Genomic DNA, 15981 nt, shown 5'->3' on the forward strand with positions numbered 1-15981 from the left:
GGTTAAGATTTAAGTTTTTTTTTATTTCAAAGGTCCTCATGGCTCAGCAGCAGCAGAAGCATAAATATTACTGTTAAGAAAGCTGATGACAAAGTTGAATAAAAATCTAAGTCTGATGAAGGTAAATTAAATCTCTGACAGTGATCATTACACAGTGTGGCTCTAATTCTTCACTTCACCATCTGTGTCACAGTTTCCCTTCTCCAAAATGAGCGTACGCATGGGTCAAAGCTGGCGTGAGGCACCGCACATTTTCACGTCAAGTTTGGATTTTTTAAACACAACGTTGGCGTAAAAAGTGGCGTACGCAAGTTTCTGGGCTCAAATTGTGCGTACGCCAGTTTTATAAATCCGACCCCAGATCTTCTGACTCGGTGTGAAAGTAATAATCCTCGGCCCGGGGGATGATGTCACATACACAGACTCTGTGGCTTTAATAAGAATGTCACTGCTGCATGTTGTGACACATACTGTAAGATTTTAAGCAGCTAAGAAAATAACTAATATTTTAGCGCGAGTTAAGTCTGTTAATAGTTCATAAAGTTAGTGTAAATGCTAAACTGTTCATCAAAATATTAGTTCTGCTAATGGTGAATTAGCAGAACTGTGCCCACCATGGGTTTTAGGAAGCTAAAATTGTAATAAGACTGTTCGATGCCTTCAGTTTTTTCAGCACATTTTGGATATTGAAATGAACGTAATCGTGTTTTTGTTGATGCGCAGGGTGCGATGGCAGCCACCTACTCCGCCCTGAAGAACTCCCAACCCACTCCGGAGCTCAAGCCCATCGAGAGTTCCTTCCTGGCTCAGAGGCGCGTCAAGAAGCTGCCCTCCACCTCCCTGTAGAGACTTACCGCCGGCCAGTCAGCTCACTGGAGTCTGATCCAGAGCCACTCCTCCCAGTCAGCTTGCTCGTGGGTCGATGGGTCCAGCCTCCAAAATGAAAAAAAGAAAACAGCCAAGGAACACTGACTCTGGTCCTGTCCTCACTTCCTGCTCTTGCCACCATCCCCCGTGTTCGGGCTCTTCGCACCCCGCTGGAAGCCAAACTACCTGGAGCAGCAGCAGATGTGACGGCAGATAGAGCGATGATAAGTTTAAAAACAATAAAAAAGGAGGGTTGCAGGTTTTTTGCTAATTTCTTAGTGCCGTGTGGGTGAACGATGTGTGTGCATGACCTGCAACAGAGTTGTGTTTTTTTGATGACGATGCTGTAACTGGTTCTTTCTGCACGCCTGTCTGTCTCTGCCAGTTTCGTTGTCTGACTTCCTGTTTTGTTTTGGTTTTTTTGTAAAGTTTATGAGCTTTATATTACTGGTTGTACCGCCAGCACAAATCCATCTGCTGTTCAGTGTTTTTCGAGGAGCATTGTTAAAATAAATATGAAACTCTTTTTTTTTTCTTTTTTTTTTTTGTGTGCCATGAATGCCTCTTTGGCTTTGGTTTCAACCAGAGATTCTGAAAACTGTCAATCGCTGATGTTTTGGTTAACGTCGATCTAAACTACTATTTGCTTTTACAGAGTGAATGTGTGTGTGCGTGCGTGCGTGTGTGTGAGAGGGAGAGTTGCATGACTTGCAGTGCGTGTCTGTACCTGTCTTGCGGGATGCTGCAGAGTCATGTGCATGCTCTGGTGATGTGACGATGTCACGTAGCTTCCTCGTTTTTCGCCTCTCTCACTTTTTCTCTCAGCTTCGTAAATCTGTTTGCAAACACTTTGAAATGTCTACTATTTTTATGACTGTAAAAGCAACAACAACAACAACAAATAAAACTAGTAAAGTAGGTGGCTTTCTGTGAAAGAAAACCTGCCCAAGGAACAATGTGGCATGTTAAAACTTGCTTAATGATGCGTTTTCATGTTTTGTTTTGTTTTGTTTTTCCACTGGATGATGTTTAATGAAAGCTGTTTTCTTGTGTTGGCTGCTTTTGTTGTTTATCTTTTTTTTTTTTGTCTTTTAAAAAAATTGGGGATTTAAAGTAGTGAAAGACACGCTGAGCAGATCCTAGCCTGTGGAATTGCTGCCATGCAGGTCTCTTCTTTTAAACTGAACCACTGTCTGAAACCAGTTGAGCACTCAAACTCAGCTTCTCTAGCATCACACGAACCTGCCCTCAGTGTGAAAGATCTTTGTCTTGAATTCCTGTTGAACTTTTTTTTTTTTTTTACATCGACACTGACTTTGAAATCTTCTGAGGAAGAGTGAAGGTGTCTGACTGAATCACATCTGAGGGCAGGTCCTGCTTTCAGCTCGATGCCTACAACGGGCAGAGTGGGCATAAATAAGAAAAGTAAACGTTGAAGGAAAGACCTGTAAGGCTCAGTATTTTATTACCCAGCTGTCTTACCTCAAAAGGGATCAAAGTTCTGATTTATTTCTTGTTTGGTGGCAAAGCTTTTCCTCCTTTTGACTAATGGTATTATGGTAAGATGTTATTGTACGATAAAAATGAAGATTTTTATATCTTACAATATTAAAAACCGAGTTGCTATGACAGACTGCCCTAGTTGGTGTTTTTCTTTCCCCCCCCCCCTTCGGGGTGGTAAATGTTGAAAAATTTCCTAGATTTAAAAACCCTATAAAACACGTCAAATTCAAGGTCCACGGTCAAAATCTATCCCTCGTTAAAGTTTTATCTGGTCCCAAATGTAATACTTGAAATGGTTTCTCTTTTTGTCTCTATTCTTCTCATGACAGCCATATTTAAAGCCGAGAAAATTAACTTGGGATTTTTTCCTGATCTTTGATTTTGGTGTTGAAAGAGTAACCAAGAATCAATTTTAATTATCTTTTGCTGTGTTCTTATTTAAAAATCAAATAATTAGATTTTTAGTGATGGTTTGTTTCTTTTTATCCAATTTACTAGACTGTGATAAAATGTATCTTTAAAATATAATGAATGAAATAGTTGTTGATGGAAACTAAGGCATAAGAAATAAATGCTAAAAAGTCTTTCTAAAGTTAATCTTTTTCTTTATCCGTTAGGTTAAGTGTTCTAAATGCTATATAAAACAATTTGGAAAAGATCATTTGTATTTCTATCAGAATAGTTTGTCTAATAAGAATTTTTCAGTAAAAAATGAATTGGTTTGGACCAATGTAACTTTGTGATTTCATCTATAAACTTTGCTAAACAAACATCACGTAAATATGATTTTATTTAAAATCTGCTAAAAAAAAGAAAAAGTGACATTTGTCTTGAATTTAAAATGTGTAAATTAGGCCCAAATCTTTGTGTGTGTAATCAAAAGTGGTTTTAAACTGAGGGAATAAAGTCAAAGTGATTCAGCAGAAACTTCATGTTTTTATGTCTCAAAGTTTTTCATTTGAAGAAACAAGTTTTTCTACGTCTCGTGTGAAAATTTAGTTTCTGCAGATTTCAWATGTTTTAAATCTTCAGCTGAAAGAAGCAGAAAACATGAAGGAGTTTAGTTGGTCYAGATGTCAGCGGGTCCAACAGGCTGCTGGACTCTGAAGGACTTCATGTCCTCTAGAACTGGATAAAAGATTCTGTAAGACCCAGTGAGTCCTCTGAGATGAAGGTCTACAGTCAGTCCCCTCAGTCTCTTCTCTGCAGCTCAGTCTTCAGCTTCACTTTAGATTTTATCTAAGTTCTTTTCTTGTAAAAATAAATAAATAAATAAATAAATAAAGTTGAAATTTAGGAGATAAATATCCACAGAGAACTTCTCTCTTTGTATTGAGTGATGGCTCAGAGGAAAAAGAAAGTGACTGAAGTGCTACAGGTTCAATTCCTGCTCCCTCCAGTTTCAGATTTTGTCYTTTTTTTAAGTTAAAAGAAGTAAAGYKACCTTCTGGGATCAAACCTGCAACCCTTGGATTACAGCAGCAGCCAGTCTTCTTACTGCCTGCACCACTCACTCTTCTACACTTCTGTTTTTTTTCTTTTACTGATCTTTTATTGTCTGGATTTTTAGGTGTCAGGACATCTTTACAGTCCAAGAACTTAAAGTCTGAGAGAAAAACCTTCATCTGAGCCACTTCAGAAGCTCAGGAGGTCCTGAAGCCTCAGAGRTGAGAAGACTGAGGTCTGAACTCATCAGGCTTCTTTATTCTGAGCTGAAATTCAGGGGAACCTCCTCAGAACTCAACCTGTGAACTTTGAGCTGCTCTTCAGGAACATTCACATTTTACAGATCAGCTCCAAACTTTGACTAAATTCTCTGGACTCAGTCCTGAATCCTGCTTTCAGAAAACTGCAGCTTTTTTTTTCCATCAAACTCAGGTCACCTTAGGAAAAGTTGACTTTGTTTGTTGAATGTTTCAGACTCAGTTTATCACCCCCAGCCAAGGTTATGTTGTAGGTGGTGTTGGATTGTTTGTACATCTGTGAACAAGATTCCTCAAAAGGTTATGAAAAGATTTTCATGAAATTTTCAGGACATGTRGGGGTTTTCACATAAAACTTGTTACATTTTGGTTGTGAGAACATCTGACAGAGCTGAAACTTAAAGGGGACATATCAGGATTTTAAATCCTTTTTTACATTTGAATTATTCAGTTGGAGTCTATATAAAATGCTTTGGTCTGAATTCCTGGATTTTGTAACTCCACAAGCTCCTCTTTCACCTTTGTCTGAGTCAGATCCAGAACCAGAGGAGACTGAAGACCACAAACCTGCAGAACCCAAAATGCACAAAATGTGTTAGCTGGAAGTCCATGATTATATTTAGAAGTTCAGCAGCAAATGCTGTGACATAATAGTTCAGAAAATATCAGAGAAAACCGGACGTACTGAAATATATAACACAGAATGTCAATGTATCTATGCGGCACTGGCAAAGATTATATTCAACTTTTCTGCACTCCTAGAGACTCCAAATACACAAGAAAGGCATTTTAGGGCTTAAAAATGGATTTTACATATGTCCTTTTAAATAAGTAATTTCAAATAAACAGTGGTAACCAATTGATTTCAAATCTCCAGTTGTCATTCTTGAATAACAAAACATCTTTAGCAAATAATTTTACAGGTTCAGGAAGCAAAAATCTACTTAGATCAGAGGAGGTGCCAGAGCCTGCTGTTTAGTGATGATGTCATGACAGCTGGTCAGCATCCAGCAGAACCTTCGTTCACCAATCACAGCTCAGCAGCTGCACTCTCTCAGTTGCATAAAGTCTTGGTGGGGTTGTGGTCCCTCTGAGGGCTTATAGTTATTATATGGTTTTATTTTTGTATTATTGCCTGGCTTAGTAATCTAAGTCTGTAGTTCCCAAACTTGGGGTCTGGACCACTGTGGGTCCTTAAACATCAAGGTGGGGCCTTGAAATGACTTGTTGCATTTAAAAATGACTGCTAACAAATATATATATATATATATATATATATACACTGTATATATCCATAGTTGTTCTAAAAGAGTGAGGTTAATGTACTTAAAAATGGATGAAATAAGCGTAATGAATATTGTTAACATGTAATAATAATAATAATAATAATAATAATAATAATAATAATAATAATAATAATAATCCTTTTATTTGAAAAGCGCCTTTTGAGGACACCCAAGGACACTTACAGCATTAGACACATCATAGAAGAATGTGTGAAAATACAGTTGGAGACAAGCTGGCATGAGTTACAGAGAATTGTTTACAAATAAGATGGATAAAGCAGACTTGAACACGGGAAGAGAGGAGGTGTTTCTTAGGTCAGGTACAGAGTTCCAGAGGAGGTGCAGAGCAGGTGAAGACCCTGCTCCCCATGGTGGAGAGGCGGGCAGTGGGTACTTGGAGGTTTAGGGAAGAGGATCGGAGAGAGCAGGAGGGGATGGAGATGTGTACGAGGTCYGACATGTAAGGAGGGGCAAGATGGTGGARAGCTTTGAATGTGAGAATAAGAATTTTGAAGACGATGCGTGATTGGACCGGGAGCCAGTGGAGCTGCTGCAGGACTGGGGTGATGTGGTTATGGGAGGAGGTTTGGGTGATGACACGTGCAGCCGAGTTCTGCACCATCTGAAGCTTACGGAGGGATTTGTTGGGGAGGCCAAAAAGAAGAGATTTTTAGTAGTCAATCCCTGAAGTCACAAGACTGTGGACAAGGATGGCTGTGATGCGGGGTGTGAGAGAAGGACAGAGATGGTTGATATTCCTGAGGTGGAAGTAGGCAGACTGAGTAGCATTATTGATGTGAGCAGTGAAAGAGAGAGTGGTGTCGAGGATGACACCAAGACTCGATTTCTGTTTTATCGCTATATTCAGCTGAAGGAAATTGCCTGAAAATCAGTGATTGAGTTCATTGAGACAGTCAGAGAGGATGGAGGGAGGGTGTGTAGAGTTTGGCTTGGTTGACAGGTAGAGCTGTGTGTCAACGGCATAACAATGGAAAAGGACACCAAACTTGCGGAAAATGTAACCAAGAAGAAGGAGGCAAGTTGTGAAGAGAAGGGGTTCAAGAACAGAGCCTTGGGGCACACCAGTGGAGACAGGGGATGACTGAGAATGGAAGGATTGTCTATGTTGTCTATTTGACATGTTAACACTGTGCCCCCAACCCAAAAATAGTTGGGGGCACAGGTCTCTGCTMGTGTTATTTTGTGGGTCAAAAGCTGAAAGGTTTAGGAACCACTGATTCTAGAWTCTAAAGGTTTTGTTTGTAGATGTGAGTTTTCCTCACTTCCAGGAGCATGAGCATGRGGAGGTCAGAAACCCTGGAAAAGCATAAAAACAAAGTGTTGAGGTGAATCTGCTGCCCTCAGATGAAACAGATGAGTCAGAACGTTGCTTTCCTCAGCCTCAGAGGTCTTGTGGGTCATTTTGACCCAAYAGAGTTCAAAGTCATGTCTTTRAACTTTCTTCCACCAAACTTGAGCAATCACCTCCTCATATTACCACTTTTCTTTTTTACCTGTTCCTACCCATCTACCTATATCACAGGGACTGCTGCTCACGCCATGGAGGCGCCTGAGACCAACATTGTCTAAGATAAATGCCTTCATTTATACACAGACGCACATGCTTTATTATGTTACCACCAGGCTCTTTGAAGTCATTTTGCCAGTAATTTCCAAGGAATGATTTGCACACACACTCCCTCGTGAACACACACTCACACACAGAGTGACTGAATCAGGCTGCAGCAGTTGAAGGAGAAAACTGATATTGATTAGAGAACAATGGAAAAACATCACCATCATTTGTCTCGAATCTCAGAAGAAAATAAAGGTGGGGGTGTTGCTGTTTTTATGCTCCACTTGATTTGCTTTGTTTAATGCTGCTGGCAGCGTTTTCTCAACATTTCTCTGTTTAAGGTCTTATTGATCACATTTTAGTTTTCTTTGTCTGATGTAAGGAGTCTGTGTAGACTCTCCTCTGCTTCTTGCAAATAAAACCCTAAAATGGAAACAATTTTATGACAACAAAATGCAGCTTTTACCACACAGCATCCATATTTTTATTTGAAGAAGATGACCCTGCAGTATATGATAGGCTACAACATTTAATATCAGCTGGAAAATATACTACTGTTATCAAACCCTCAAGAGAAAATCTGTTATTTGTTCAAAAATAAAAAAGCAACACTGTATGAAATATTTGCTTTTTGATCCAGAACATTCTGCATTTACCTCATTATGCATACAGTGTGTTGTAAGGAGGTTTTTTTTTTTAGTTTGTTTTCCTTCAACATTTACTTTAAAGCAATTTATGCATTGATGGGAAAATAAAGGTTATTCAGTAGCATTCACATTAGCTAGAGTTGTTTTAGACAGCAGTGGTTGAATGTTTCTCCAAACTGAGGAGAAACAACCATCCACTAACAACTAAAGAAACAATTAATAGTAATTGCCCATACCCTTTAAACAGGAGCTCACTTTAAAAGATCTGAACTATTGCTTTAAGGCACGGGGGTCAAACTCATTTTCACCAAGGTTCACATGAACAATATTATAATTAACTTTGATGTTTTGTGTTTAATTTTGATTAAACATGAAAGCTTGCATTCCTCATTTCATTGCTACAACTGAGCACTGCTAACAAACATGATGAAGCTTTATGAGGTATTTCCTACATGTCCTCATTTAAACACTGGAAAATATTACATGTTGGACTGACTAAATGTGAAATAAATAACACAGAAATACTATTAAAAGTAAGAGAGTTTAACTCACTGAGTTGTGGTGAAAGGCTGCCATCTTCAATTTTGAACTCTCCCACTGTCCAACAGGGAATTCCTACTGGAAGGGGCATTCCAGTTAAAATGTACTGCTTGTAAGTGGGAAATTCCCACTTTTTTTATTTATGTATTTATTTCCTTTATTTAACCAGGAAAGTCCCATTGAGATTAAAAACCTCTTTTTCAAGGGAGTCCTGGCCAAAGAGGCACTTCCAAGTACAGCCCTAAAAACAGCAAAAATGCAGTGAAATGGAGATTTTACACGCCACATTTCACCAGCTACTTTTGAATCCTGTGCAACTTCATCTAGTGGTGGGATGCTGTCATTTTGCAGGTAGAAATAAACAACAGGCTTTCTGGGAAATGTAGTTTATGGTTAATGCTGGCTTTAAAGCAACAAACATTAGTACGTCTCTGAAGCTCTTCCAGGCCACAAAAAATGTTGTGGCGGGCCACATTTGGTACATGGGCCTTGAGTTTGACACATTACACACTTAGTGCAATCTATATATAAGTTGTCTAATTAATTATAATTTTTAAGTAGTCTAATTTTTTATTTAAAAAAACATTTATGTGTAATATAATAGAGCTGAAAACCATAGGGTTGACAGTAAAACCATCTTTCTCTGCAGCTCTTAAGCTTCACGCAACCAGATTATGTAACACTGAGTCCAAGCTAAGTCCTCCGCTACACACATCTYATGTCAAACAGCTGAAAGAAAATAATTTAAACACAAGATGGATAGAGCATCCATCACACTTCCAACATCAAAGCAGAAATACAGATTAAAGAGATCTGGAACAGGAGGCTCAGTTTGACAGAGTCCAGGTTTTTATGGTTATAACAGGAAGAGAGTTTGGTGGTGATGATTGTGTTTTAGAAGGATTTGGCACAAGAACATAATAAATTTATAAACACTCAACTGGACTGCAATTTATCCTATGTCAGTTTTTGCTGGTAAGTGTTGGTAAAAAAACATGCTTGACTTTTTCAAAGCACACAGAACAGAAAACTGTGCAGAACATCCACATGAAGCATCTTTAGGGCTGCACGAACCTAAATCTATTCTGTCCGGCCTCTTTCCTTTTGTTTCTGTCGTATTTATGCTCAGCACGACTCCTCTGTTTTCTTCAGAAAGCGGTAAAGCTAAAAGCAGGAAGAYAGAAGCCATTGCTACGGCTAATGCAATGCCAACTGCGAGATAAAAGCAAAGAGCTAAGTGAGCACTCACATATGCATGCACATGGACATCACACACATGCAAACCCACCTCTGACCCACTGAAAGCTTCATCTGTTTCACTTCAGCCTAAAAGAGGACATTTATTTAAAACTTTGCTACTCGAGACTTCAAATGATGCCAGCCTTGTGTGTCTCTGAGTGAACTATACCTTCACTTCATCATTCATTGTCTCTGCAGTGCAGACACACAATTAGTCAATACTTGTCTAGACAGAGAGGTAAACCTACCCAGGGACTGACTATTAGAGCAAGAAAAAAAACTAGTTCAAGGTATTATATCCTGATGATGTAACTGGTTACTGTCAGATCAGATTGCATAAAAGGCAAAGCTGTTTTTACATAAAGTAATGGAGTCAATGYGCAGGATTCTGCAGCCTTTGTTTGTTTATATACAAAAACATTAATAATGGAAGGCTTATAATCKATATATTATYTAAAACATTTAAATYTTCTTTGTATTTTCCTGAAATCTAGGGAGGAAAACGTTGCTGCTTGGGAAGTGGCCTGTTACTGTTTCCATTACCAAAGAATCTAGAAGTGTTGTTATTTTTTTTTATTATCAATATGCAAGGCATGAAACAGTTAGCATCTCCACAACGAATTTTCATTTCGCTTTGCTTTGGTTTTCTCTGTCCATTATCCTTTATACTTGTAGTTCTGAGCTTTACTTCGTTTTCTGTAGTGATACTCACCTCCTTGGCTCATGGAGATGTACTGTGTTTGATAAACAGTGTTTGCTGTGAGCTACGACCGCAAATAAAGATTGCTTCAGGTCAGCCTGAAGCTGATTCTGTTGTGTTTTTTTTCCTTCCTCCTCTGTTGAGCTTATTTTACCAAAATGTCTACTGGAGGTGAAACCTCTTTGTAAAATTAGGAACAAGGTATTTAATTTAGCTTTGAAGCTTTTAAAACCGATTTAAAAAGTAGGTATTGTGCAAAATTGACTTGCTTGAGCTTTATATCATGTTATAATGTCATCCCCTCATCAAAAACACACCCAGTGTTGCTTTGACTCATTCATGCATGTTTGAGAAATCCATGACATGTGGCGCTGCCTAAACGCCTGCTGGTACAAAGCACCGCCTATTTACACAAAGCTCCTCCCTGGAGCTCAGTCTGCAGCCGAGCTCRCGCCTCAAAGCATTGTTTGAAAATGTGCTGAAGTGGGAGTGTCAGAAATGATGGGAGGTACTTTTTTGCCACTTCAGTAGAAAGCACTAAATATCTGAATATTAGTATCTTAGCTTCTTCATCATCAGTGGCTTTTTTATAGATAGACAAGAAAGAAGAAGAAAGAAAGAAAAGAAAAGTGACAATGTAATGGAAAAAAGTGAAAGAATTGATGATATGTGAGATATACGACAAGAAAACAATACAATACATCCAACATCTGACTGCACACCTGCAAAGAATTAAGGTAACAAAACTTAGTAAAAGCATACATATATACATTTAGACAAACAAACACCTATATATACCTGATGATCATTCAGAGCCCCTCGGATCTGAACGCCTGTCTGCGTGCGGTTGTGAGCAAGCATGAGTTTACAGGATTTCTCTAACGGAATACAGTATAATAGTGACTGTGGTAAGAAGTTCTTAAAGAGACAGAGGCCAATTTCAAGATGTTTAAATAGGTTGGGATGCAAAGTCAAATTTATTTGTAATAAATTCAGCATTTTCACAAGAACTAAAGGTAACATAGTTACCTGTTTGTGGTATAGAATTGAACTGTGTGCCTGTGTTTCTGCTTTATTGGTTTCAGTCAGCGTTCTTGTTTTTGCCAATCTGAGAAAAAAAAATCTAACTGTGGACAAAAAACCTGCACTCTGACGGGGTGGAAACGCTGAGCAGCAAAGTGATTAAGGGAGAGATAAAGTGGAGCATCACCCTCTCCCCCACTCCACTGCTGATGATGTCAAGGTTGTGTTGCTATGGGCAACCATCAGAGAGAGAGAGAGAGAGAGAGAGAGAGAGAGATAGAGAGAGATGGAGAGAACAGCTGGGGAGGAGGATGGTAGCAGAGAGGCATAGAAAACAGAAAGAAAGTATAAAAAAGGAGTAAGTTGATCAGTGTGCACCTTTTGACTGAGCACAGCTGCAGAGGATGAGGACGAAGCAGTCAGGCGAAGGACACAGCCTGCCAGCATCAGCAGCARGGAGGAAAGGCTGCCCAATCATCAGCTGACGTGCTCAGCAGCCAATGAAACGCCAGGAGGCAGCCTCCCAAGCACAACAACTCGGATGCAGAACAATCCAAGCTCCGATGTCTCATTGATGAATGGAGGTGTTCCCAGGCCGCCTCTCTCTGCCCGGCTCCTCGCTCGTCTGACAGCAGGATGGAGAAGAACACCAGCAGCGACATTAAGGGACGTCAGAAAGGTGAGGCAAAGGCTACAAAGGAACGTCAAAGAAGCACAGAAAGCAGCGATGAGGACGCAGAGGACACGACAGCAGCCCTTAAAGGTACCGACTCCCAGCCTGACCTCCGTCTGCCGGGTTCCTCCTCTCCGTCACCATCTTCCTCCGCTCTCCCTCTCTCCACCCTGCCGCCCTCCACGTCTGCCTCCGCTCTCCTGGCGCTCGCATCCCCAGCGACCAGGCGCTCCATCTCTATGGGAGACTTCCGGAGGGTGACGGCGGCTCTGCTGGCCGGCTCCGAGCCGCCGTCCCGGCCCGCCACGGCCCCSTCCTCCAAACTGGTCACCCCCAGCTCCAGCATGGAGTTCGAGGCGGCCCGGCGSCGCCTCCTGGAAGTGGAGGAGCGGCAGCGCGTCGTCCGGGAGATGGAGCGGCGGCTGGAGGAGCTCAGGGAGATGTTTGTGCGCTCGGAGCAGCGGGTGGTGGTCCACGGGGAGCTGGTGTCGCGGATATCCACCGCGGCTCAGCAGGGAGAGTTGCACGTGGCGGAGACCACCCAGCGGCTGAAGAAAGGCGCCCGGTTCAAGAAGCACCGGCCCGCCATCGTCTTTTCCTCCATGCTCGGACTTCGCACGTGTCTCCCGTGGCCTGTGAAACTCAAATGAAACATTTCATCTCTGACTTTAGAAATGCGCTTTACACACCTGGGAGGATGCACTTCCTGTCTTTACTTCGACCTTGCTGCTCTTGTATCCTGAGGCTGGTCCTCCAGGGGGTTAGAGTGCCTGCAAACACCACAGAGGCTAGTAAGGAGCTCCTRCCCCACGTTTTGTGTATTTTCAAAGAGGCTAGWAAACCAATCACGCTCACASCAGTACGAAGGATGTCATTGTGTCCTCACTGTTTTCACAGATCCTTTGCTGCTTGCAGTCAGTGTATGAGAATCAGATAGATCCCACACCGCACAGATGAGTCAGGTGATGTGGGAGGAGAGGCACAGATTTGTCCTGCGATGCATCAAGAGATTTCATGTATTTTAGCTGATTTAGGTTGTTAAAGTCTCAGGAGAAGGAAAAAGATGAATGAATCTGCTTCTTTTTTTCAGCTCTAGGAGAAAGGAGTGAAGGGCAGCAAAGATGAGAGGTTTCAGTTTGGATAAAGCTAAGGGAAAAAACGATTTAAAAGAAATAAATAATTGTGCCTTGGCTCCAGCTCCCACCATGGCATCTGTTTTGTCAAGCCGCACGAAACAAAGACGCAAGAGACCGCAGGAAAGACATTCACGCTGGGACAACTCCACCTGTGGCCTCTTTTTATCCTGTCACCTAGCAACCCCTCATCCCTCCATCCTAATTCTGCTTCTCCAAACGCACAGAATGTATCCAGCTGAGAGCTGCAACCCCACAGAATGTGACAGCTGTAGAGATCCGATGAGAGATTAGGAGGTTTGTAATGAATGCCGTCCATGTTTTGGAACAGGGATTGGGTTTAGGCTGACTCATGCATGCATCGTATGAAATCACTGCTTATTGTGTCTTACACGACTTCAGAGCTGAGACTTTGCTTCCTAGACTGCAAACAGAACTTAAAGTGCACAAAAGCCTCACTAGCATCCTTCTGTTGCATTAATGGGGCAGCAAAGAAAGTTTGACTGTATTTATTCAGGGTTTCTTAGCGTTTTCAGTTCAGTTCTGTTAGCGAACTACACTACAAGCTATTTAAATTCCTCATGCCTATCAAGACTTTACAATTACCCAATTTTACATATAGTCTCATCTTTTTACTCCATTCTTAATCACATGCTCGTTAAATTATCAACGCTTTACTCTCTCTTGCATACCTTTTAATTACTTCCTAGCGTTAGCTGCATTTGTGTGTGTGTGAAAAGCACAGAAAATACACAGAGGTTATCAATTTTATATCTGAAAATTACAGCGGCGAGGCAAAGGTTCAGTCTAACTGCAGTTTGTGTTAAAAAAATAAAAAATAAAATGTACCTATTAGCACACTAGCATCCAGGACATGTTCACCATTTTCAACAAAGGCCATACCGCCTAATGGTGCTTTGTTTAGCCTATTGTCATAAAAGGGTTTATGCGAAACAAACATGCAAAACTCTTTAAAGTAAAAGCACATGGTTTGATTGTACAATCACTTATTGTAGGTTTCTATAAGTTTTCTGTTTAGCTTGTAGGCACTCCATTTAAACTGAGACGCACCATAATGCATGGAAAACCAGATGTCCTAAAGCATGAGTTTTAAAGTGTAAGTCAATGAGAATGAGGCCACATGTTAGCTTTGAGTATTACCTGTTTTAGACTTTAAGGGCTTTAAAAAATTTGTTTCTCAAAGCTGTTTGAAGAGAGCGACTCTGCTAATTAAAACAACCAATTGAAACCTGACGAAACTTGTTTCAAATAAGAAAACATTGCTGGGGTGCCTCTTTAATTAGGAAATTGTCACAGATTTTAGGTTTTAGTTGAAGATTTACTCCTTGAATGTTGTCTTATATCCTGTATAATCATTCCACATGGCTACTGTAAGCACAGTCTTTGTGCACGTAAACCATATTCTGCAAAAAAAAATCCATTAGAAAGCTTCTCAAGAATAAAAAGGTCTTAAAGGCTTTAAATATAAATTTATGCTCCTGTGTTTTAAGCTACAGACGTACACCTGCTTAACATGTCTTAAGCATTTTTTGCATAACATTAATAGAAATGATACAAAGAATGATATTAATGAATAGGGTGATAATCAGAGCTGGGATAGACCTCATCCAGAAACATATTTTCTCTGAACAGGAAGTCTCAAGTCATGTGGACTGCACCTTTTTTCTTTTCCTCTGAATGAAACAAAAAGACCATTTTCCAAAGATCTTTGGACTCACTTGCAGAACGAATGTATATCTGACTGTTTGATGTTTGTTTGTTTTGTTTTTAATCACTGATTAAGATAACCAGTGTTGTTTGAACCTGTGGTTGGCTTTAATGCACTTGTTTTAATTTCTTGCCTGCAGGAGGACATTCAGGCTGACGTAGCTTTCAACAAAAGCAAATTTATTTATTGAATAAATGTTTCTGGAAGTAGAAATTACTGTTAAGTTTTGCTCTCACAGCCCTTTACTGTCATAAATGCTGGCCAACCACAGGGACAAAAATACTTTTCTGAAATTTACTATTTGAATGTTTCAACATTTTGTGCTTCTTTGTGTCCCAACACGTCCCCTGCTCATTGGTTGTTCAACATTTCACCTTAAGTTATTTTTTTCCTGACTGAAACCTCTACCTAAGTTTAAATGTGAGCTAAAATCGCTGGCTGTGTTGTTTAAAATGTTGTATGCTTTAAGGAAGCACAGGTTTAGTGATCATTTTCTTTCACTTTTTTCTAGAAGCAAGAAATTACAAAATTATTCCAGTTTAAGTGTCTCATGTATGCGAAATAGCGGCTCTATTGGAGGAAAAAGCTTTGAAACTGAATGTTCTGCTCTTTTATGCTTCAGTTTGCCTACACTCTTTTGTTTTTATTATATTCAGCACAAAGACACATTAACGTCACACAATCTCATGTTAGGCAATTTCCTTTTTTGTAAGACTCTTTTTTTTGTAAAATAAGCTGACTTAGAATAAATAGACTAAATATATTTCAGTGGTGTGAAGATTGATTTGTTTCTTTCAGAACAGAATCAGAATCTTTAGCGGTTTCTCTGAAAACAGCAACGTGTTAAATTTCACATGTTCGCAGCAGAACAGGAGGGAGTATTTGGGTCACCTTGCAGCAGCTGAACACCTGGTCAGCAGAAAATCACTCGGTGATGTAATGAAGTTCTTCAGGACAAAAAAAGTGGAGCAGGCCTTGGCTTGTATCCATTCATTCGCTTAGATAACCGTAAAGTGCTCCAAGTGCTCAATTATCACAGGATTTGTGGAGTTACTGTACATTAGGCTGAGTTCACTTCATAAAAAGCATCACAAGCATATTAATTTAATACTTACAGAGCTCAGTATTTGGGTTGGGAAAGCCCTTAGGTTCTATTTGTTTGCAGGGATCATATCCAGAGTAATGTGACAGAAGAAACACAGGAAACCTTGAAATTAATGCAAGTTTTAAGTCCTCGTCTTAATGGATCAATCATAAAACTATACAGCAGGTAAAATAAGTATTGAACACGTCACCATTTTTCTCAGTAAATATATTACTAGAGGTGCTAATGACATGAAATTTTCACCAGATGTCGGTAAC

General features: G+C 40.1%; 2 protein-coding genes across 3 annotated transcripts in view; both read left to right on the plus strand.

Annotated features, from left to right (window-relative positions):
- LOC106533968 (ribosomal protein S6 kinase 2 alpha) overlaps window positions 1–2501 on the plus strand; it is a 50444-nt gene extending 47943 nt beyond the window's left edge. For both annotated transcript variants that reach the window (XM_014030455.1, XM_014030454.1), the window contains exon 22: window positions 724–2501. In XM_014030455.1, the coding sequence (XP_013885909.1) occupies window positions 724–846 (123 nt within the window). In that variant the 3' untranslated portion in view covers window positions 847–2501. The remainder of the gene's footprint in view (window positions 1–723) is intronic.
- An 8583-nt stretch (window positions 2502–11084) lies between these two features.
- LOC106533969 (uncharacterized) lies at window positions 11085–15382 on the plus strand. The gene is made up of 2 exons (XM_014030457.1): window positions 11085–12548; window positions 12655–15382. Exon 1 carries the CDS (start codon window positions 11721–11723, stop codon window positions 12405–12407), a length of 687 nt encoding a protein of 228 aa, XP_013885911.1. The 5' UTR covers window positions 11085–11720; the 3' UTR covers window positions 12408–12548; window positions 12655–15382.
- The last annotated feature ends 599 nt before the right edge of the window (window positions 15383–15981 follow it).

Source organism: Austrofundulus limnaeus, unplaced genomic scaffold, assembly GCF_001266775.1.
Source record: "Austrofundulus limnaeus strain Quisiro unplaced genomic scaffold, Austrofundulus_limnaeus-1.0 Scaffold1064, whole genome shotgun sequence".
Lineage (NCBI taxonomy): Eukaryota > Metazoa > Chordata > Actinopteri > Cyprinodontiformes > Rivulidae > Austrofundulus > Austrofundulus limnaeus.